At 43.8% G+C, this 23561-nt stretch overlaps 1 protein-coding gene across 5 annotated transcripts in view; it reads left to right on the top strand.

Annotated features, from left to right (window-relative positions):
* Positions 1–23561, top strand: part of HECTD4 (HECT domain E3 ubiquitin protein ligase 4) — a 200482-nt gene that overhangs the window by 74225 nt on the left and 102696 nt on the right. For all 5 annotated transcript variants that reach the window (XM_029055452.1, XM_029055434.1, XM_029055443.1 and 2 more), the window contains exons 7-11: positions 1325–1495; positions 7269–7461; positions 12499–12660; positions 17176–17289; positions 19262–19402. In XM_029055452.1, coding sequence (XP_028911285.1) covers positions 1325–1495; positions 7269–7461; positions 12499–12660; positions 17176–17289; positions 19262–19402 — 781 coding nt within the window. The remainder of the gene's footprint in view (positions 1–1324; positions 1496–7268; positions 7462–12498; positions 12661–17175; positions 17290–19261; positions 19403–23561) is intronic.

Genomic DNA, 23561 nt, shown 5'->3' with positions numbered 1-23561 from the left:
TGACCACTTCCACAGACAAGAAGAAATGGCAAGGAATGATTTTTTTAAATTTGCATCTATCTGGTCAGTGATAATTACTAGAAGCAGCGTGCCTAGTGGGAAGAGCACAGACCCGGGAATGGGAAGACCCAGGTTCTAATCCTGCCTCTGCCACTTGTCTGCTCTCTGACCTTGGGCAAGTCCATTAACTTCTATCTGCCTCAGCTCATCTGTAAAATGGGGGATTAAGACAGTGAGCCCTATATGGGACAGGGACTGTGTCCAACCTGATGAGCTGGTATCTTCCCCAGTGCTTAGTACAGTGCCTGGCACATAGTAAGTGCATAAGAAATTACATAAAAAGTGGCTTTTGTTAAGTGCTTACAATGCCCTGTTTTAAGTGCTGGGTAGATAAAGTGCAGTGAGTTTCATTCATTCAATCAAATTTATTGTGCGCTTACTGTCTGCAAAGCCTGGTACTAACAATAAGCAGACACATTTGCTGCCCACAATGAGCTTATAGTCTAGGTTGAGACACTGTCCCTTTTCCATGCGGGTCTAATAGTTTAAAGGGGAGGGAGAGTCTATAGTTTCCACTTTATAGATGGGGAAATTGAGGCACGGAGCAGTTGAGCGATTTGCCTCAGGTCACACAGCAGGTAGGTGGCAGAGCTGGGTTGAGAACCCGGATACCCTGATACCCAAACTCGTGCTGCTTCCCATGAAACGACGTCAAACTTTGATACATTTTATGTGATTTTTGGAAGGCAGTTTTCAACCTCTTATAAATCAGTCTTGGTGGCCGGCATTTATCTCGACGGCACTATCACATTCCGTAAAATAGTGTTTTGATTAGAAAGGACTCCTTAAATGATTCGTCTGAAGTTTAATTTGTACGAAAAGGCAAGGTTTTAGGTTCTAAAAATACATATTAATCAGTGGTATTTGATTGCTTGCTGTGTGCAGAGCACTGTACTAAATGCTGAGGATGACATAATAGACTAGGTAGGCGTGATCTCTGCCCTCAAGGAGCTTGCAGTCAAGCCAGAGAAACAGTAAGCACTCAATAAATGCCATTGATTGATCGACTTCCATATTGCACTTAAGGTGATTTGAACACATTTTTGTGATTAAAATGCCACTGGAAGCGAAGCTGCCCTAACTGAACAAACAGTACAGCTTCGGCCATTAGGTGGCCGGGGCCCTCTGCTCACTCAATTTTTGAGCACTGTGTATAAGTCAGATGAGTTGAATTTGGTAAGTAAAATGCAGGCGGCCCAAGGAGATGGCCGGTGGCGAGCTCCCCTTGGATTTCAGCGTCACGAGCTTTTCTTCCCAAATCCAGGTATGCCAGGTGGTGCCAATGCCAGTCAACCACTTCCCGATGGGCAGCACTATGAGCACTGTGCATCTTTCTTCAGATGGCACTTACTTCTATTGGATCTGGTCGCCTGCCAGTCTCAATGAAAAAACACCCAAGGGACACTCTGTCTTTATGGACATTTTTGAACTTGAGGTAAGTTTAACTGGAGTGATCTTGTGCTTTTACAAATGATTTTCTTTATATGCAGTCTCGTGGTTGGCATGGAAGCAGCGTGGCTCAGTGGAAAGAGCCCGGTCTTGGGAGTCAGAGGTCGTGGGTTCTAATCCCGGCTCCTCCACTTCTCAGCTCTGTGACTATGGGCAAGTCACTTTACTTCTCTGTGCCTCAGCTACCTCATCTGTAAAATGGGGATCAAGTCTGAGAGCCTCACGTGGGACAACCTGATTACCCTGTATCCACCCCAGGGCTTAGAACAGTGCTCTGCACGTAGTGAGCGCTTAACAAATACCAACATTATTATTATTATAAACGACCTCAGGTTTCGCAAAAGAATATGAGGTCCATTTTTCTGCTGTAAGCTTCTTAGGCACAGGGAACATATCTGCCGGGTCTTTTGTGTTGTACTCTCCCGAGCACTTAGTACAGTGGTCTGCACATAGGCAGCGCTTGGTAAATACTCAGGATCGGTCGAAACCTTTGCGTAATCAATTTCAGCTGCAGATTAGGTAAAATATCCACTGCTCGATTGAGTTGGTTTTACTAAATTGATTTATTTCATAACCATTTATCATCTGCGCAGATATCCCAGTTGAAAACAGTGTTTCGCCAATTGAGTAGTATATTTATTTTAGTTCACCGAGGGGCAATCTGGACTGGTAAATTGTTACTACTGATTTACCGTACTAGTTTAATGGATAGAATGTGTTCAAATTACTGCCTTTCATGCTCTGCTTGTTCTAGTGATGGAAATGGAAATGATTAACTTGATAAAATTACTGTCCAATCATTTGCACTCTTCTATCAATTGGCTACCTGAAGAGGTGGGGCAGTGGAGAGAATAAGAGAGCTCTCTCGTCTCAAGTCTGTGAACGCCCCCAGAGTCTCCCGTTTCCCCACCCGAGTGATTCTAAAGACAAAGAAAGATCACACTCTAAATGCATCTTCCAGCTTGCCTCTAGTTTTTTCTTCTCAACTGTTCCCTCAGCATCGTTTGGGCGATTCTCGCTAGGTGCCGGGAAAAATGCCAACACACACCCTGCTCTCTCTACTTATTTTCTTTGCAAATTCTAGTTAGAAAGTGTTCCATTTCCCTGAGTGACGATTAAACTCTATCAGTCCCATGAGGCCCCTTAAATCTTTAAAGCATGCATGTTTGATTTGGTTGGGCACGGGCAGTTTGTCCCTAGGCCTTCTATTTTTCATTTATCCCTGACTCAGGAAAATTTTCATTAGAAGTGACAAAATTTTTAAAGAAGCCATTCCTGGAAGAGCTGACTGCTTTCCAACTTTTTATAAGAATGCTCTCCATCGCGATCACCACCGTTGCTGTCAAATTGTTTTCAAATTCCCACAGCGAGCATGGCACCCCGCTAGGCGCTATGTAAATCAAAATTCAGTAGAAAGGAGACCTAGACTCTCAGCTTCTTGTGGACAGGGAGCGTTTCTACCAACTCTGTAGTATTAAACTCTCCCAAGCCCCCAGTACAGTGCCTTGCGCATAGTGAGCACTCAATAAATACCATCGATCGATTGATACGACGCGGGTCCTCTGAAGACCTTAGGTTCTCAATTAGACTACATTCATATGGATGTGTGCAAATGAAACTCCCTAAGCCTGAAATTCAGAATTTGCAAGAGCTCAGATTAAAATAGCATTTATGTTGCTTAGGGAGTAGGGGGCTCTTATTCATCTTTGATCCCTTTACTGAGCTGTGGGAGTTGGCTGAAGGACCCAACCATAATAATACTAGATGTTAGTATTATGTCATTAAGCACTTCTCAAGTGCCAAAGTACTGTAATAATGATGGCATTTGTTAAGCGCTTACTATGTGCCAAGCACTCTTCTAAGCACTGGGTAGATACAAGGTGATCAGGTTGTCCCACGTGGGGCTCAGAGTCTTCATCTCCATTTTACAGATGAGGTTACTGAGGCACAGAGAAGTTAAGTGACTTGCCCATAGTCACACAGCTAAGTGGCGGAGTCAGGATTAGAACCCACGATCTCTGACTGCCAAGTGGCTCAGTGGAAAGAGCATGGGCTTTGGAGTCAGGGATCATGAGTTCGAATCCCAGCTCTGCCACTTGTCGGCTGTGTGACTGTGGGCAAGTCACTTAACTTCTCTGTGCCTCAGTTCCCTCATCTGTAAAATGGGGATTAAGACTGTGAGCCCCACGTGGGACAATCTGATTCCCCTATGTCTACCCCAGCGCTTAGAACAGTGCTCGGCACATAGTAAGAGCTTAACAAATACCAACATTATTATTATTATTATTATTATTATTATTAAGTCCGGGCTCTTTCCCCTTAGCCACACTGCTTCCTATGTTAAGCAGGGGGTAGGTACAGATAATTAACCACAACTAGGAATGAATCTTTGGGTGCACCGGGTATGTCTGTTTTATAGATTTCTAGAAATCCATACAGTGGTTGAACTGGAATGATTTGAATTTCTGTGGTTTATCCATTTACCCCTCGACTCACAGACGCTTAGCGCCTTCTCAGGTTGTCTTCTCCAAAATGAGAATGTTTATGAGAAGGCCATGAATAAGGACTATAGATAGAGTGAGTTTAAAAAAAGTGATTTAGCTTTGATAAAATTTGGAGGCATTTGAGTTTAAATGAAAAGAATTACCGATTTTATTTGAATTTTTTTCACCTATGCAATATCTACAAAAGCGACACGGTACTCTTTCAGCGTTTGCAGATGATATACATGGCTAAATAAATGTTTAACATCATAAGTGCTTATTAGCAAGCAGCACTTTTCAGGCAACCGTGCTTAATTTAGGGTATTGGACTGTAGTATCAATCTCACCATGTGTCCTAGCTACCCAAGTGAAATCCCCAGAGAAACATTTTTGTGACATTTAAAAATAGCTCAGCCCTTCAAAATACATGTTAATTTTGTTGATGAACATGAATATACACTCAGTTCTCCTTTAGAAAAAATTATACTGTAGTATTTTTACCAAATGTCCAAAGCCATGTGTATATAAACTACTGGGTGTTTTTTTTTAAAAAAAGTTCCCCTAATTCTGCCATCTCATTCTACCCAAAATGCATAGTGAAAGCATAGAGAGGGGATTTAGCAGTCAGTGGAATGTGAGAACTGAAAAATGATGTTGAGTTGAGGATGGTATCATGGTTGAGGATAGATAGGATGGCAAAGTTATTAGTAGAGATGAGAAATATAGGAGGAGCGAGCGTAGGAGGGAAAATCAGTTCAGTTTTAGAAATGTTGATTTTTGCAGTGCTGGTGGGACATCCAAGTGGAGATGCTGTGGAGGCAAGAGGAAATGTGAGAGTTGAATAACTTTTTAAAGGTCTAAGGTCTGACCTAAAGAGGTTAATTTGGGAGTCAGCCACATACCGGTTATAATTGAATCGATTCAAATGGCTGAGCTCTCTTAGAATGGGAGCCCCACGTGGGACGGGGACTGTGTCCAATCTGATTAACTTGTAGCATTTCCGGGGCTTAGGCCAGTGTTTGACACAGAGTAAGTGTTTAACAAATAATAATAATAGTAATAATAATGTTAGTAAAGGAAAAAGAGTGAATATGAAATTAGAAGAGTAGCAGATCTAAAACAGAGCTTTGTGGGTCACCAACAGTTAGGGGATAAAAAGTGGAAGTCGAACCAGCAAATGAGACTGAAAAGGAGCAAGTCAGGAGTGTTTGAAGGTCAGTACTTGTGTTGGCAAAACCAAGGTCTCTCCTAGCAGGTCCAAGGAGCCAGTGGCCAACAATGTGGAAGGCAGTCAAGAATGCGATAAGGATTAGGACAGAGTAGAGTTTGTTGGATTTGACCGTGTGGTGATCATCAGCGACCTTGGAGGCCAAGGTCTCGGTGGCGTGAAGTGGCTGAAAAACCTATTGAAGGAGAACAAGGAGTCAGTTGGTGGAGAGGAAGTGAAGACAGCCACCCGTTTAAAGAGTGTGGGTAGGGATGGGAGCCAGGAGGTAAGGCAATGGCTGAAGAGATCCATAGGACCAAGAGAAGACTTTTATTAAAAGAAGAGAAACTTTAGTGAGTTGGAAGGCAAAGGCCGATGGAATCAATCAGTAGAATATTTTGAGTTGCTTACTTGGAGCAGAGTCCTGGTTTAAGCATTTGGGAGAGTTTGGTAGAATTTCTAGGCATGCTCCTTGCCCTCGAAAGGCTTTAAGTCTCTCAGAGGGGTCAGGCACTAAAATCAATTACAGGTAGGCAGAAGAAATAGAATATAAAGACGTACGTTAGTGCAGCAGAGGTGTGTGTTTTTCCATTCAATCATGTTTTTTGAGCGCTTAGTGTGTGCAGAGCACTGTACTAAGCGCTTGGAAAGTACAGTTCAGCAAGAGAGACAATCCCTGCCCACACCGGGCTTACAGTCTAGAAGACAAGACCTGTCTTCAGTCTAGAAATGCTTAGGTGGTTCGCAAGTGCTTAAATTGCAATTTGTGGGGATAAAAGGTGGGGAGGGGAGGATGAGAGAGGTTGAACCTAGTGGCCAGCGAGAAGAGGAAAGTGGGAGCAAGGGTTTTTAAGAGATGAGGAAGTGGGGAGGGAGGGGGTAGATTTAGAGAGAAAGCGGGTGACCTCCTGAGAGGCCACTAGTAAGTCTGAGGAAAGGAAGAAACCTCAGAATACAAAGTATGTTCTTTAAATGGAGAAGGATGTTCAAATACATGTAACTCAAACTCTCTGGAGTTGCATCGTATCCCAGAGCTAAAGGAAAACACCCTACCGTCTCTAGTCTGTGAGCTCGTCGTGGGCAGGGAATGTGTTTGATGTTACAGTGTACTCTCCCCAATGCTTAGAACAGTGCTTTGCAGACAGTGAGTGCTCAATAAATATTATTATTCCTAATAATACATTTATTATTTATGGTATGTAGTGAGTAATCAATCGTGTTTGTTGAACTCTTGTCGTGTGCAGAGCACTGAACTGAATGGTTGGGAGAGTACAGTATAACAGAGTTGGTAGACATTTCCCCTGCCCACAAGGAGCTTACAGTCTAGAGAGGGAGACAGACATTAAAATAAACACTGGATATGTACATAAACGCCTTGTGGCTGAGGGTGAGGCAGGTAAAGGGTATAAATCCATAGGAAAGCGCAAGAGTAGCTGCCGTATGTTAAGCGTTGAGCTAAATGCCGCGGTAACTGTAAAATAATAAGGCAGAGTCCCGGTTCCATTTAGTGGCTCATAATCTAAATGGGGGTGGTAGTAAACAAGTAGGAGCAGCTAAAAGTTTCAGACAATCAAAATGAAAGCTGGATGAAAATAAATAGCTATAATAGGCCTTGGAAGGTTGAGTCCTCAGGCTCCTGGCTGCTCCAGGCAACAGTGCCTGGATACAAACTATCACAGGCTTCCCAGTGGAGTAGTGGGAAGCTGGGAAGGCAGGCTTCGCTCCCACGGGGTCTGACGGGAGGAGGGAGGCTGATGTGGGAAGCAGATGACTCTTCGTGGTCCGGAGGGCTTCCAGTCACGTGGATCTGGCTTGCCTCACAGTTTTTCTTTCAAAAAGAACTTCTCCAGAGCACCTTGCTGTGAGTCACAGGAAGTCTTTCAGGTATAATTTCTTTTTTTACGTGTTTCAAGATAACATGCTCAGGGAAAAAAAAAGTGATTTTCTGTGACCCAGTTGCCTACAACAAAGTTTTCAAGTAGAAGGGAACAACTTGTTAAATCAGAGAGCTAAATTTAAAATGGATACAATTTAAAGAACCCCCCCCCTTTTTTTTTTCCCCTGATTAGGTTGAAAATGGAATATGCGTAGCCAGTCCTCTTCAGGAACGCATTATTCTCATGAGGAAAGAGGGAGAGTCTGCGAAAAGTATTAATGAGATGCTTCTGAGTCGGCTTTCGAGGTATAGGGCCTCCCCCTCAGCAACACTGGCTGCCCTAACAGGCTCTACCATCTCCAATACTCTGAAAGAAGATCAAGCAGGTAAAACGGATTTCTCATTTCTGGTTTCAGTCCCAGTACACTTGGGTTCATTTCGTCTCTATAAAAAAGTACATAGGCATATATTAGCCACAATTCTCTATTAACTAAACTGACCTTTTTTGACTTCCAGTTTGCCTTCGGAGGTTGCCAACAGAGGGCCGATTATGGCAAATTTCTCATAGAATTAAATACATGTGAATGATTTTAGTTGTGGAAAAATTAAATCGGCTGTATAAGCCATCACCGCTGTTTTAACGTATTTACTGAATTTCCACATTTGCCGGTAGTTATCATATATGCTCACATATTTGCTCAGCTTTATGCATAATTTTTCCAACACTAAAACAGGGGTGGGGCTCTTCTTACACAGGCTCATATGATAATTAAGTCAAAGCAATAAGGAAAGCAGGAGAAAGTAGAAAATAAGGGCGGGGAGAGAAGGGAAAGGCAAGAGGGCACATGAGACTCTTTTTCTTACTTCCCTTGCATTCCGTGAATTAACTCCTCCTCCCTTCTCTTCCCACCCGGGAGCTGGCCGGCTGCAAAGAAGAATCTCCCGCCCATGACACAAGCCTGTGGATGCTACATTCCTGAGTTCTTACCCTTTTCCTCTCCTTGCCCACGCCGCTATTACTGCCTAACATTATGTGCATTAAAAAATAATCTCGTGTTTCCTCAGGAATTGGGAAAGGGGAAACGATGCATTGGAGGCAATTATGGAAGTAAAAGTGTATACTGGGCAGCTGCTCTCAGTACTTACATATGATGCTTTAGGGTCTGAATGGGATGAAGATTGAAGATTTGGGCCCTAGAAGTAGTTCCTTTCATATTATATACATTGCGACCTCTGGTTAGTGCTGTTTTTGAGGGGGACTCCCCAAGGCACTTTGTAATAACCACAGCCCTTCCTAAAGAGCTTCTACTTTTAAGTCAGAAAACAGTCCGCAGTAACACTGTTGCTGAAAATAACGTATCGGGGCAAACCCAAATCAACATATCACAAGCAAGATTTTATAATGTAATGAAAGCCAGTGTATCCATTTTATATGCCTATTAGCCAGTGAGAAAGTGGCTAATTATTGGAGAATCTGTCGCTTTTCAATCAATCACTAGTATTTTTTGAGCGCTTTCTATGTGCAGAGCACTGCACTAACTGCTTGGGAGAGTGTAGCACAACAAAGTTGGTAGACATGTTCCCTGCCCACAAGGAGTTTACAATCCATAGTATTACATAAACTGTATTGTTAATAATGTACAATTCTCTCAGAATCATGTATCAAAGAATCACATATCAGGACTCGGGTCTAGATCCGCTTCTATTCCCCATCTTCACCCACTCCCATGAAGAACTCATTCGCGCTCATGGCATCAGCTACCCTCTTCTCTATGCGGGTGATGCCCAAATTTACATCAACAGCCCTGACCTCTCTTCTCTGCAGTCTCGCATTTCCTGCAGCCTTCAGGGCATCTGTGCTTGGATGGAAGCAGATGGCCCAGTGGCAAGAGCACGGGCTTGGGACTGAGAGGCCCTGGGTTCTAATCCCAGCTCCACCACTTGCCTGCTGTGTCACCTTGGGCAAGTCGCTTCACTTTTCTGTGCCTCAGTTACCTCATCTGTAAAATGGAAATTAAGACTGTGAGCCCCATGTGGGACGAGCTGACTACCGTGTTTCTACTCCAGTGCTTAGAAGGGTGCTTGGCACATAATAGGCGCTTAACAATCATCATTCATTCATTCATTCAATCATATTGAGCGCTTATTGTGTGCAGAGCACTGTATTAAGCAGTTGGGAACGTACAACTTGGCAACAGATAGAGACAATCCCTACCCAACAGTGGGCTCACAGTCTAGAAGGGGGAGACAGACAATAATGTCCCTCTGACACCTCAAATTTAACATGTCCAAAACAGAACTCCTTATCTTCACACCCAAACCCTTTTCTCCTCCCATCTTTCCCATCACTGTAGACAATGCCAGTATCCTCCCTGTTTTACAAGCCTATAACCGTGACATTGTCCTCAACTCATCTATCTCATTTAGCCCACATAGTCTGTCACCAAATCCCGTTGGTTCTTTCTTCACAACATTGTTAAGTCCACCCTTTCCTTTCCTTTCCATCTGCTACCAGGCAGATCCAAAGACCACTGCATCTGCCTCCTTACTGACCTCCCTGCCACCTGTCTCTCCCCACTCCGGTTCGTACTTTACTCTGCTGCAGCGGATCATTTTTCTAAAAAAAAAGTTCAGTCCATGTCTTCCCACTCCTCAAGAACCTCCAGTCATTGCCCATTGACCTCCGCATCAAATAGGAATTATTTTCCATTGGCTTTAAAGCACTCACGTCAGCTTGCCCCCTCTTACCTTACCTCACTGATCTACTACAGCCCAGCCCACATACTTCGCTCCTTTAGAGCCAGCTTACTCACTGTGCCGCCATCTTGTCTGTCTTGCCGTTGACCCCTTTCCCACGTCCTCCTCCTAGCCTGGAGCTCCTTCCCTCTCCGTATATGGCAGACCACCTCTCTCTCCACCTTCAAACTTTATTAAGGTCACATGTCCCCCAGCAGGGCTTCCCCGATTAAGCCCTCTTTTCCCCAGCCCCCTCTCCCTTCTACATCGACTGCGTACTTGGGATCCGTGGATTTAGCTGCGTGGGATTTAGCTGCGTGGCTCAGTGGAAAGAGCACGGGCTTTGGAGTCAGAGGTCATTGGTTCAAATCCCGGCTCAGCCACTTGTCAGCTGTGTGACTTTGGGCAAGTCACTTAACTTTTCGGTGCCTCAGTTACCTCATCTGTAAAATGGGGATTAAGACTGTGAGCCCCATGTGGGACAACCTGATTCCCCTGTGTCTACCCCAGCGCTTAGAACAGTGCTCGGCACATAGTAAGCGCTTAACAAATACCAACATTATTATTATTATCCGTGACCTTTGGGCATTTATGCTTCCAGATAAAAGGAAGCTCCAGTGAGAGGCCGAGTGGGAATATCTAGACATAGAGCACTAGAGAGCTGAAATTGATCATCAAGACAACTAGCTAGACTAAGTGCTTCAATAGGATTGTTACCTTTCTTTTCTTGTTCTTGCTTAGGAGCTAATTTTCAAACGTTAGTAACTTGTGGTTTGAATTCTATTTGTGTAACGACACCAAGGGGTTTATCTTATACATTCAATGACTGCAGAATTTATTTGTTGGGGACTCAGGACTGAGGAAAAAAAAAGACTTTTTGGCTTGGCATGCAAACAAGGTGACAGATAGGTAAAGTGATACTTCTACTTTCCTAATTTCAGGCAAGCTATTTAAAATATATTCCACCCCTGGGCTATTAATAACTTATAACTGAAACACTGGCAGGTTCTTAGCTGCATGTCTTTCTCCTGGAACCATCAATCTCTAGTACGATAGTGTAAAAAAAATCCCAAATGAGTTCTAGGAGGTTTTAGTTCTTGGGCTTGCCAGTAAGTACTGAGAGATTAAAGTTCATTTTATGCCCTTCTACAAGAAACAGTTAATCATTTGATAATAGTTTGCCTGTGACCAAAAGAAATTGAATAGAATTTCATAAATCATTCAGCTCCCGTTTCATTTTAAGCCAGAAATCCCAAAAGGCGATAATGATAGTAGCAAAAAGTGGACATTTCTAGTCCATTTCTTTTCTAAACTATCTTCACACAACTCGTGTGCATTTACACTAATTTTGCAGTTGCCTCAGTTCGTGGCATGTGTCTTATAAATGTTGGTAATGAAAAAATGGTAAGGATTAGTCAATATTGTAACAGCCCCTGAATTTGTGAGCTGTTAGATTTCTAAGTCAGACTTCAGTGTTTCACTTAAGTCTTCTTGGATCACAGAGTTTACTTTGTTTTTATTCTAATACATTTTACTTTTGAATTACATTTGAAATCCATTTTCTTGGAGAATATAGGAGAAATGATGTTGGGAATCTTTGAACATAGGCAAGCTTTAAGAAAATCTGTGGCCCCTTCACAATGCAAAGCCTGGTGTAATGTGGAATGTGAAAATGATGCAAATGTAGCGAGAGGAAATTCTCAATAATTCACTTCATTTTGAAAAATTCATTTTTCTTACATCCTTTCCGGGATATTTTCTGAGCCTCATACTTCATTTCAAAGACATACGAATTGTCATTATTGGGACAGATTAATGGTGCAACCAGCCCGTATTTCGTCTCCGATAGAAGCTACACCGTGCTTGGGGAAACGTGGTGAACAGCGCTACAACCGTCCTTCTTTATGTTGTGATCATCACAGCAGCACTGATGGTGGTTCTGCACTTGATAGAGTACAGCTCAAGTAGGAAGCAGCATGATTTAGTGGATAGAGCATGGGTTTGGAAGTCAGAGGACCTGCCATTTGTCTGCTGGGTGACCTTGGGCAAGCCACTTAACCTCCCTGTGCCTCAATTAACCTCATCTGTGAAATGGGGATTAAGACTGTGAGCTCCAGGTGGGATATGGACCATGTCCAACCTGATTAGCTTGTACCTACCCCAGCGCTAAATACAGGGCCTGGCACATAGCAAGTGCTTAACCAGTGCCATTAAAAAAAAGTAAAACACAAATTCGCTGCCCTCAGATATCTTATAGTCTGTCGAGGGAGTCGGGCAAAAATGGTTTACTCACAGTGGGAGCAAGAGGAAGGACAAGGGTAAAGCAGGTGGTAGGAAGCAGCATGGCATAGTGGCTAGAGCCCGGGCCTGGGAGTCAGGAGGTTATGGGTTCTAATCCCGGCTCCGCCACTTGTCTGCTGGTGACCTTGGGCAAGTCACTTCACTTCTGTGGGCCTCAGTTCCCTCATCTGTAAAATGGGGATAGAGACTGTGAGCTCCACGTGGGACAGGGACTGGGTCCAACCCGATTTGCCTATATCCACCCCTGCGCTTAGTACAGTATCTGGGACGTCGTAAGCGCTCAACAGATACCATGATGATTATTATTATTATTAGGAATTCGGCAGGAAGTGTTATAACTATGTCATGGAGAGGTTTTCAAGAGTCCTCCTGTTTTCTCATTTCAGCTGCAAACACCAGCTGCGGGCTGCCTCTGAAAATGTTGAGGAAGACCCCTATCTACACATGCGGCACCTACTTGGTGATGTTGGTTCCGCCTCCAGGAGGGTCAGGCAGCTCTGCCACCCGCTCACTCTTCGGAGGGACAAGTGGTTTGTCATCTTTAAAAAGTAGGTGAATATTGCTATTAATGTGAATGAATGAATGAAGTGGAGCTGGAGACAGGGACCAGGTTTTGGGACTTTCCCTGGAGCCCTTACCGTCGCCATTTAGATTTCCAGTATGTTATTAGCGTCTGGGCCTGAGCTGGTAATAATAATAATGTTGGTATTTGTTAAGCGCTTACTTTGTGCCGAGCACTGTTCTAAGCGCTGGGGTAGACTCAGGGGAATCAGGTTGTCCCACGTGGGGCTTACAGTCTTAATCCCCATTTTACAGATGAGGTAACTGAGGCACAGAGAAGTTAAGTGACTTGCAGTTAGGTCCATCTTGTACATTCATTCCAGAGAGCATCTCGTGTGTTCATTGGTTATTCATCGTGGCCTAAGTGCTTGGTACAGTGCTCTGCACCCAGTAAGCGCTCAGTAAATATGATCCATTAAATTAAATTCCAGATGAAGGAGCATTCTGCAGGTTCTCGTCAACTTACGTGCTTTTGTTGGAATCCTTGGAATGGGGATGACCCTACTTCCTGGAATCACTTCTCTTTGCTTGAAATACTAATAATAATAATGATGGCGTTTGTTAAGCGCTTACTAGGTGCAAAGAAACACCGTTCTAAGCGCTGGAGAGGATACAAGGTGATCAGGTTGTCCCACGTGGGGCTCACAGTTTTAATCCCCGTTTTACAGATGAGGTAACTGAGGCACAGAGAAGTTAAGTGACTTGCCCGAAGTCACACAGCTGACAAGCAGCTGAGCCGGGCTTTGAACCCATGACCTCTGACTCCCAAGCCCATGCTCTTTCCACTGAGTCACGTTGCTTCTCCAATTATGATGTCTCGTACCTTCCCAAGCGCCTAGTACAGTGCTCTGCACACAGTAAGCACTCAGTATACCGTCGATGATGATGGTGGGCGCCTGCTTAATTTTGGTTTTCTTCTTGAAAGAAGCAGCAGTGGAAAGAGCTTGGACCTGAGAGTCAGAGGACCTGGATTCTAATCCTGGCTCCACCGTTTGTCAGCTGTGTGTCCTTGGGGAAGTCATTAAACTTCTGTGCCTCAATTACCGCATCTGAAAAATGAGAGTTACATCGACCTCCCTCCGATTTAGCCTGTGAACCTCATGTGAGAGAGGGACTATGTCCAGCCTGATGATCTTGTGTCTGCTCCAGCATTTAGTACAGTGCCTGGCATATAGTAAGCCAGTAACATGGATCATTAAAAAAAAAAAGGTGGACTTTAATAAACTAGATATCTTCCATTTTCAGGATCTAATACTCTGTCCTTTTAAAATTGAGCCTTCCATTGGTCTAAAGTAATTGTTTTCACAGATTGTCTTTCATCGTTTAGATTTCCAGTAGGTTTTTCCTACTGAATCTGGAGAGCTTGTATTTGTCATGAAACTTTAGAGAGTAATGTTTTGACCGTGGTGTTAGTAAGATTATTCACGCCCTAGCCTTTCCAAGTTTTCAAGGGTTTTTAATCCCAAGGCAAATTGAAGGCACGAAGGAGTTGTTTGTGGCCACCCTCCATTCACAAGTGTTTAAGAAATGCCAGTAGTGGGAATGGAGGGAGAGGGAGCGAGGAGATGTGCTCACAGGTGGTTCATCTTGCTTTCGGTGCGCCGTGAAATGAAGTAGGGCCTAGGATTGAACCGGCTGTACGCTAATGCCCTTGGAATTGCTCCTGGACAAGTGTTGATAGAATAAAATCCAGCCCCGCCAGGATTGTCGCCAAGTCACCTCTGGGTATTCCTTTGTTGGGAATCGTTATTCCGCATTTCCAGGTGCACGTTAGTTTACCTTTGGCACACAGTCCTATCGGCATGTTTTTCAAGAGCAGTGATCTCAATAAGGACACGTAAGGCTTGCCCGCTTCTCATTCACTTGAGTTAAACCACCTTCGTAAGTAGGCTAACCGTACAAATGCGTCATTAGCCTTGATAATAAATATTAGGAACGGTTCATATTGCCAATCTTGGAATTAGGCTTTAATCCTTCCTCCAGACATTCAGTTACTCAATCTGCTAGGCCACAGGTGTTTCAACTGTTTTTAGAAACTGTACACTTGAGGTTTATGGCTTACATCTGAAGAACGAGAAGCAGAGTAGCTTAGTGGATGGAGCTTGGGCCTGGGAGTCAGAGGACCTGGGTTCTAATCCCAACTCTGCCACCTGTCTGTTGTGTGACCTTGGTCAAATCATTTCACGTTTCTGGGCCCGAGTTCCCTCATCTGTAAAATGGGGATTAGGACTGTGAGGCCCTTGTGGGGCAGGGTTTATGTCCAACCCGATTAACTTATATCTACCCCAGCGCTTAGTACAGTGACTGGCACTGTAGTAATACTGTGCTTAACAAATGCCATAAAAAAAAGAACCATATCCCCTTGCAGTCACGAATGGCCCCATTATGCCACCCCACCACTTAAACGGCTCCTGCGTGCCTCAGAGGCTGTGGATTTACTAAATTGGGCCCCCTTGTCATCTGCTACGGCTTCATCCTAGGCTCCCTGATTTCCTATCTGCCATCAGTGGTCGCATTCCGTAGAAAGCTTCCAACTGCCCCCGGTGAGTTGCAAGTCCCCAGTTGGTAGCCTCTGTGCTATAGAATCTTCCTATTTTCTTGAACCCAGGGATGTGATGAATCAGATTCATATAAATGGGGCTTAGTTTGAGCCCCATTTATTCCCAAAGTGTTTGATTCCTGCTACTGAACAGGAGGGAATTTAGCTCCATCAAATTTAGCTCGTTCCTGACATTGAAATGTTAAAATGAGACCTGAAAGAGGTCGGAACAGTTTAGGTGCAACAGGCCGCTGTAGAAATATTTTCTAGAGTTCAATGCCAACTGAATATATCTCTCTCTCTCCCTCTCTATATATATATTTTGGTATTTGTTAAGTGCTTACTGTGTGCCGAGCACTGTTCTAAGCGCTGGGGTAGACACGGGGGAATCAGGTTGTCCCACGTGGGGCTCACAGTCTTAATCCCCATTTTACAGATGAGGGAACTGAGGCACAGAGAAGTTAAGTGACTTGCCCACAGTCACACAGCTGACAAGTGGCAGAGCTGGGATTCGAACTCATGAGCCCTGACTCCAAAGCCCGTGCTCTTTCCACTGAGCCACACTGCTTCTCTATAGATATATCTGTATCTGTATCTGTAGATATATAGAGAGATATAGACAGATACATACATATCTGTACATACATATACAAATCACCAGCCTTACAGGGGTTTTGAGGATAAAAGTCCCGTTCAATTTAAGAACTACTCTTTAGTTCTCAGGAAGAATTGGAGGGAAAAAAAATATATTTCTATTAACTAATCTTCTCTGTCCAGGAAAGTGGAAAAACTTCCCTTTTAGAACAGTTCATCTTTCTCGGGAAATGCATTATTGGGAAGATAAGAAAACAGGTATTTGACCTATGAGTAAAAGTTCTTTTCCAATGGGTTAAGGTACCAGGCAACCCCTTATGAGGTAGACATTCCTCCTTCCCCTTTCGCCTAACTTGGTGGGTAAATATACTCAAAGGAAAGTGACTTAATTTTTCTATGTAAAATTTGAAATATTCACAAGATTTTAGAACCAAAATTTGTACATGATCCTTGCCTTTTGAATTAAGAGACAGTCAAATGTTGTAAATTTAAGCACAGAATTATTTAATAACAAAGCTAGCAAAATTTAATTTGCATATTTTGTAACTGGTATTCCGATAGTAGTTGACGGCATAGAGCCTTGGTTTTGTCTGTTGTTTTTTTCTCATCCCACTGTTAATATACTTGTAACTAAAACTGTAATGCTGAAAGTTTGGTTTTGGTTTTTTGTAAGTTCACTTGAGGTGCCAAATGAAATTTTATCCTAAACAATGGGAATAAGAAAATTATATGGGATTTTTAAATGTACATAGGTCTGATAAGCCAATTTGGGAAAAGAATGGGGTGAAATTGGAATTGCACAATCTAATCATTTGACCTTCCTCTTTGAACCAAACTAATTGAATGTAAATGTTCCCAACTTTATAACCTTTGGAAGTACAGCAGTTGATTGAAATTGTATACTTTTTTTTTAAAGGTGCAGGTTCAGTTTCTTCAAGTTGTTTGTATAGCAAAATCTTCGCTTCCTGAGCTTTGACAAGCCTGTTTATTAGAAGCAGCGTGGCGCAGTGGAAAGAGCCGGGGCTTTGGAGTCAGGGCTCATGAGTTCGAATCCCAGCTCTGCCACTTGTCGGCTGTGTGACTGTGAGCAAGTCACTTAACTTCTCTGTGCCTCAGTTCCCTCATCTGTAAAATGGGGATTAAGACTGTGAGCCCCACGTGGGACAACCTGATTCCCCTGTGTTTACCCCAGCGCTTAGAACAGTGCTCTGCACATAGTAAGCGCTTAACAAATACCAACATTATTATATCTATAGATATTTTAAGTGATTTTTTTTGAGAATAGATTTATGAGGTTAAAACTTAAAAAAATGGACACATCCAACCCCTGAGGATGTATTAACACGGTATTTTTGCCTTGTTTTTCAAGTTCTTGCTTCTAGCTTGGTGTACAATATTTCGGACGGTCAGTTCACCAGCCGGGCAGACCTCATCGATGCTGCAGGGAGCTCACTTGGGCGTGGTGCACTCGTACCAGGACTTGGTAAGGAATAAATGTATAGGTTTGCTTTAGGACAAAATAAATGTAGGCAATACTCCACATTTTGGGCAGCATCTATTGAGTATTTCAACAAGCATGGATTTTTGAATTCCCAGCTTCTTCCTGTCCATTATGCAGTGAGAAGATCTGTCATGCACCCATAGTTCTGCACACAGTAAGCACTTGATAAATACTGTTGAATGACTGGAAGAGACTTTGAAAGATAATTTTGTTCTGCCTCCTGTCTCCAAGCAGGTTAGGGCCTAAATCACCTACGTCAAATAGTTATCTTGTCTTTTTTAAGGACTCCAACGGTGAAGAATTCATAACTTCTTTTCCAGCGTTTCATTCTTCTTCCAGTCATGAAGTTCTTTCTTCTATTCAGCCAAATTCTCTCCTGTTGCAATTGAAGTTTGCAATTTTCTCTTGTTTAATGCCCTGTGGATTTAGGAAACACCCGCATAGTGTCCACTTCATAAAAACCCTTCATATATTTGAAGATTGTTATTAAGATTACCCCTTACCTTCCCTCTTTCCGGCTAAAGAGCCTCAATTCCTTGAACCTTGGCTCATCGGACCTATTTTTCATTCATTTTGTTCATTTTTATTTGCTCCACATCTTCTCTAAAACCAGCCACGACAAACGATTTGATCGGTGCAGACTGTAAGTTCCTCGAGGATAGGGATGGTGTTTTTTACTTACATTTTATGTTTGTTCCCCAAGTTCCTAATAGTGCTCTGCACACAGTAGACAATGAAAACTATTGTCAGTGGTGACAGTGTCGAAGCATATAATTATGAGAGTGCCATTTTGAAGAAGAAAGCTTCTGATCTCCCTTCGCCCTAGGCTGGGAGCCTTAGATCGTGCTCCTTAGACTGTGGGACAGGGATTGTATCCTACCTAAGTGTCTTATATCTACCCCAGCACGTAGTACAGTGCTTGGTGCATAAGTGCCGAACAAATGCCATAATTGTCATTCTCATTAAAGTTATATGTTTATCCCTACCTTACACTATTTATGCAAGGTTACAAAGAGATTCAGTGAGAGAGTTAGTGTGCCAATAACTAACTGCCGCCTAAGCGCTCAATAAATACTATTGAATGAATGAATGGTCAATATTTGATATTGGTGACCAGTATTGTAGCTTCGAAAATCATTGACTTCTCCTGGTGCAATAGAACTTTTGACATAAATTAGCTGTAAACTTTACCTTCCCTGCCCTTTTTAAAACATTTCCAACGAAACCCAATATTGAGATGAGCTGAAACCATAGTCATTTTCTCTGTCGACTCTAACGTGACTGAAGTCAGGTTGCAAATCTACAACTGACCTCCAAAATTACAATAAACAGTTCTACCAGAATTCAGGGTGGTGGATCAGAAGTCTGCTCTCTTTCCTAAAAACCCTACACTCTGAGGAAGTGGCCTACCTCGTAAAATTGTGTCCGTACCCAGTGGAGAATGTCTATTTTTCAGAGTAGACTAAAAGTAGGGCTAGATTGTGGTTAATTAAGAATCAATATGAAATCACTTTTAACTTCTTAGCTGAATGCGTAGAGGACCTCCAATGATCTGTATTGAGAGCTGCTCTTCTAACCTTTCAGCTGTTAGAGTTCTAGGGAGAGTCCAGTGCACATCATTTGTTCATTTGTAGTTGAGTGCATGAGGGATTTGTGCTGGCAACTTGAAGAAATGGTCTTAAGTGTTATTCAACTACTTAGCAGAATGAAAAATAATCAATATCAATGCCTGTCTTCCCCTCCAGAACGTAAGCTCAATGGGGGCAGAGAATGTGTCTGCCAACTCTGTTATATTGTACTATCCCAAGTGCTTTGCACACACTAAGTGCTCAGTAAATACGATGGATTGAGAGATTTTTCTCTCCCAGTATCTCATCATGTGATTTGCCTTTGAAGAAAAGGCAAAGGTGGTATTTGAATAAATATGTGTAATATGTGTATTTTCTTTATCCAGGTGCATGTTATGATACAGTAAATAACATGCTATGGACGTGCTCTAATGACTATATTGATCAGTGGTGCAATCCTGGGAATCAAGCTTTCCATTATGTCTGTCAGCGATTAGGAGTCAGCCACATCATTACGGAACCAAAAGGTGAGCCCAACTGAAAGGTCAGCATTTTTGAGAGAACGTAAATTTAAAATACGGCAGATTGCAAACACTTTCCCGAGCAGTATTGTGTCCTAATAATATACTCAATGTGGGCCAGTTGTTTTTTTGGCCTTTAGGATGCCATAGCCTGTCATCAACATAACTGGTAGATTTACGTGCTATCATGTGAAGGAAAGTTATGTCTAATTGTTTTCTTTTCATCGGTGTAGATTTACGTTTCACCAAACTTGGAGAATTTAGCTGCAGAAACGAACCTCACTTTGCACTCAAAGACCTTGAAATTGCATAACTATTGATTTTAATAACTCTAAGCGCACCTACTGTTGAAGATGAAGCCTGCAAGGAAAACATAAAATCTCTTATCAACAATCAAAGGGATGACATTTGTTCCAGTTAATGAGGAAGTAACCGTGCCATTCAGAGCCAGGGAAACTAGCCAGGCACCTGCGCTCTTTGGCATCCTTGCCAAGATATATAAGCACAGAGGTGCACACCGCTTAAACACGTACACGCTTGGTTCCTGCAGTGTGGGAGTTGCGTTCTCACAGGACAGTGCAATAAGGAAAACTTGCATTATAACACAGTATCCTCTTGGTAATGGCTGGGAATTGCTTAAAGAAATCCTCGTGAAGGAGGTGAAATCGTGAATACTCTCTGTGCCTAACGGCAGCTGCACATAAAACATTAGACAGATTGATTCATTCAGTCATATTTATTGAGCGCTTACTGTGTGCAGAGAACTGTACTAACTGCTTGGAAAGTACAGTACAGCATTAGAGACAATCTCCGCCCACAGTGGGTTCTCAGGCTAGATGAGGGGGGAGACACATATCAATACAAGTAAACAGGCATCAATATAAATAGAATTATAGACGTATACATGTATACAGCTACACATAAGTGCTGTGGGGCCGGGGGGAAGAGCATAGGGAGCGACTCTAGGTGACGCGGAAGGGAGTGGAAGCTGAGGAAAAGGGAACTTAATCTGGGAAGGCCTCTTGGAGGAGGCGTGCCTTCAGTAGGGCTTTGAAGGGTGGAAGAGTGACTAGTGGATTTGAGGCCATATCATGGCCACCAGGACTTTCTGAGAGTTTTGGGGACGGGGAGGGGAATGTGGCCAAACGACCACTGAAGAGGTGGGGCCGTGGATGCCGGTGACCAGAGGCTGCCGGCTGGCGCTGGGGTCCGTCACCGGGGCTGTGAGTAGCGACCCAGCCGATCTTAAATAAACCAAACCAAACCAAAAATGCCAGGGGAATACTGTTCTCCCCCATTTTTACCAGCACTGCTCCCTGCTATATCCAGTCAGGCACGTGTTGTCAGAAAACAGACCCTTAATTTACATTCAGGCTTTTTCTCCACATTTGGAACCCTAAAGAACTGCCACAGTATCTCAAAAGATCCCATTCGATGAATGCGTCACACTTATTGAATGCTTATCGTGTGCGGAGCACTGTACTAAGCACTTGAGAGAGTTGATAAACACATTCCCACAGGGAGCTGACTGTCCATTTTATCACCATATTTAAGAAAAGGGGTAAAACTGACTGTGGCTACTGTCCAGACATCTGGCTACTCTCTGGCTAGCTTCCTGAAGAATGTCACTGACCACACACACTCCCAGAATCGCAGCGTGGTTTTAGACCTCAGCAAGGAAGCTTGGACACGACCTTTGCAGCCTGGAAGCAACCTAAGAAATATGGGAAGCCGCTCCAAGACCTCAATACGGTTTTCACCAGCCTTACGAAAGCATTTGACATCACCAGTCGATCTGGACTTTAAAAATAACCTCGAACATTGGCCTGGTCCAAGATGCTTCACGATGGCAGGGCTCATCATTTCAGAGTTGGAAGGTGCCCTGTCTGATCCGTTCTCCTTTGAAGTTCAGTCAAGTAAAGCAGAGATTATTAGATATGTCATTAGCTCAGTCGTGTACAGTTTATTCTACGCAGACATGCAGTGAGGGGCCTGGATGTAGGTGGTAGATTATGCTTTTGCTCTCCCGAGAAATCTTTCCAAATTAGCAGGCTATGAGCACTCTGCTAATCCAGTAAGGCAAACCAGTCTTCCGATAAGTTTGGAAAAAACTGAAGTAATTAATCAGCCAGCACCAGGAAAACTCTACGTCCGATCAAAGATCTTCATTGGCAAGGCACATAATAATAATAATTGTGGTATTTTTCAAATGCTTACTATGGTCCAGGTACTGTACTAAGCACTGGGGTGGATACAAGCAAATTGGATTGGACATTCCCTGTCCCTCCTGGGGCTCATTTTCATCCTCCTCATTTTGCAGATGAGGTAACAGAGTCGCAGAGAAGTTAAGGTCTCACAGCGGACAAATGGCAGAGTCAGGATTAGAACCCAGGTCTTTGTGGCTCCCAGGCTCATGCTCTGTCCATTAGGCCACGCTGCTTCCTACGAGACCATGATATCAATCATCGGTATTTACTGAGCACTTTCTGTGTGCACAGCACTGTACTAATTGCATGGGACAGTCCAGTACAGTAGAATTGGTGAGAGCGATCTCTGCCTACAAAGAGTTTGACAGTCTGGAGGAAGAGACGGTCATTAAAATTACAGATAGGGAAAGTGGCAGAGTATAAAGTTATGTACATAAGTGCCGTGGGGCCAAGACAAGCCAAAGATCCAAAGAGCTGCAGCGTCGCCCTGCCTTGACTTCTTTTGTGAAACGTTGCCATCCTCTCACCCAGTGGCTTTTGGGGGCAAGATGAGGAGCTGTAATTAGCCACGTTCCCGACCTAGTGGCTAGAGCACGGGCCTGGGAGTCAGAAGGCCCTGGGTTCTAATCCCGGCTCTGCCACTCGTCCGCTGTGTGACCTTAGGCGAGTCACGTCACTTCTCTCCGCCTCAGATACCTCATCTGTAAAATGGTGATTAAGACTACGAGCCCTGTGTGGGTTAGGCTCTGTGTCCAATCTGATGAGCTTATATCTACCCAGCTCTTAGAACATTGCTTGACACATAGTGTGTGGTTAACAGATATTATCATAATTATTATTATTATTATGTTCTGTCCCCGGGAGCCAGAAAAGAACCGGAGGTAAAGCCAAGATGTTGGTTATTGTCTTTTACCCCCCGACTGCCAGCAGGTCACAGCTTCTTTTGCTACCACGATGATCTCTGGTCTTCACCAGGGTCCCCTCTCATCCCAACTCCAGGGCACTGTGAGCACAAGCCATCCATCTTCTACCACCAGTGTGCCCGGGTAGCCTGAGGGATCTTATGGGGATGAGCAGGGGTTGAAAATCTTTGCCATTACAGTGGCGTGAACCCTCCAGGGTGGCAGACTCCTTGCTGCTTCGTGGCCCAGAACAGCTGATTACTGTCGCTACTCACAGCCGGGCCCGTGGCCGCGAAGGCCTGTTTAAGGCCGGTGTCGTCGCTGCTTGAATGGCTGGGGGGGCTCGAGAGCGGCAGCTCCAGACCCTCGAAGCGGCACGGCAACTAGGCGTCCTTGCAGTGTTCACGTTGCCGCTCACAAACCCCGACCTCTGTCCCGTCCCTGGAGGAACCTCCCAGCTGCTCTGTTGGACTGGAGGGCTCTGGAGGAAACAGAGGGAGGAACCTCTGACCCAGTTCTCTCTTCCCCTTTCCTCCTCTCCCAACTTCAGATTCCTCTTTTGTAAGCTTTCTGTGGGCAGGGAACATGTCTGTCGACTCTGTTCTATATTGTCCTCTCCCAAGCACGTGGTGCAGTGTGAAAAGCAGCATGGCCAAGCGGCAAGAGCACGGGCTTGGGAGTCAGAGGACGTGGGTTTGAATCCCGACTCTACCACTGGTAGGCTGTGTGACCTTGGTCAAGTGACTCTACTTCTCTGTGTCTCATTTACCTCATCTGTAAAATGGGGATTAAGACTGTGAGCCCCACGTGGGACAGGAACTCTGTCCGACCTGATTACCTTGTATCTACCCCGGTGCTTCGAAGAGTGCTTAGCACGTAGTAAGCACTTAACAAATACCATTATTGTTATTACCGTGCTCCGTACCAAAAATAAGAACTAAATAAATACCATTGATTAATTCTCCATTTTCCCCTCCTTTTTTCTTCCTCTTCCGTCCTTTCCTCCCACATTCCTGACAACCCACCCCAAGTTCACATCCACGCTCAAAACATAAA

This window comes from Ornithorhynchus anatinus, chromosome 2 (genome assembly GCF_004115215.2).
Source record: "Ornithorhynchus anatinus isolate Pmale09 chromosome 2, mOrnAna1.pri.v4, whole genome shotgun sequence".
NCBI classification, from domain to species: Eukaryota; Metazoa; Chordata; class Mammalia; order Monotremata; family Ornithorhynchidae; genus Ornithorhynchus; species Ornithorhynchus anatinus.
The sequence above is the reverse complement of the archived record's forward strand: the minus strand, read 5'-3'. Positions and strand labels throughout refer to the sequence as shown.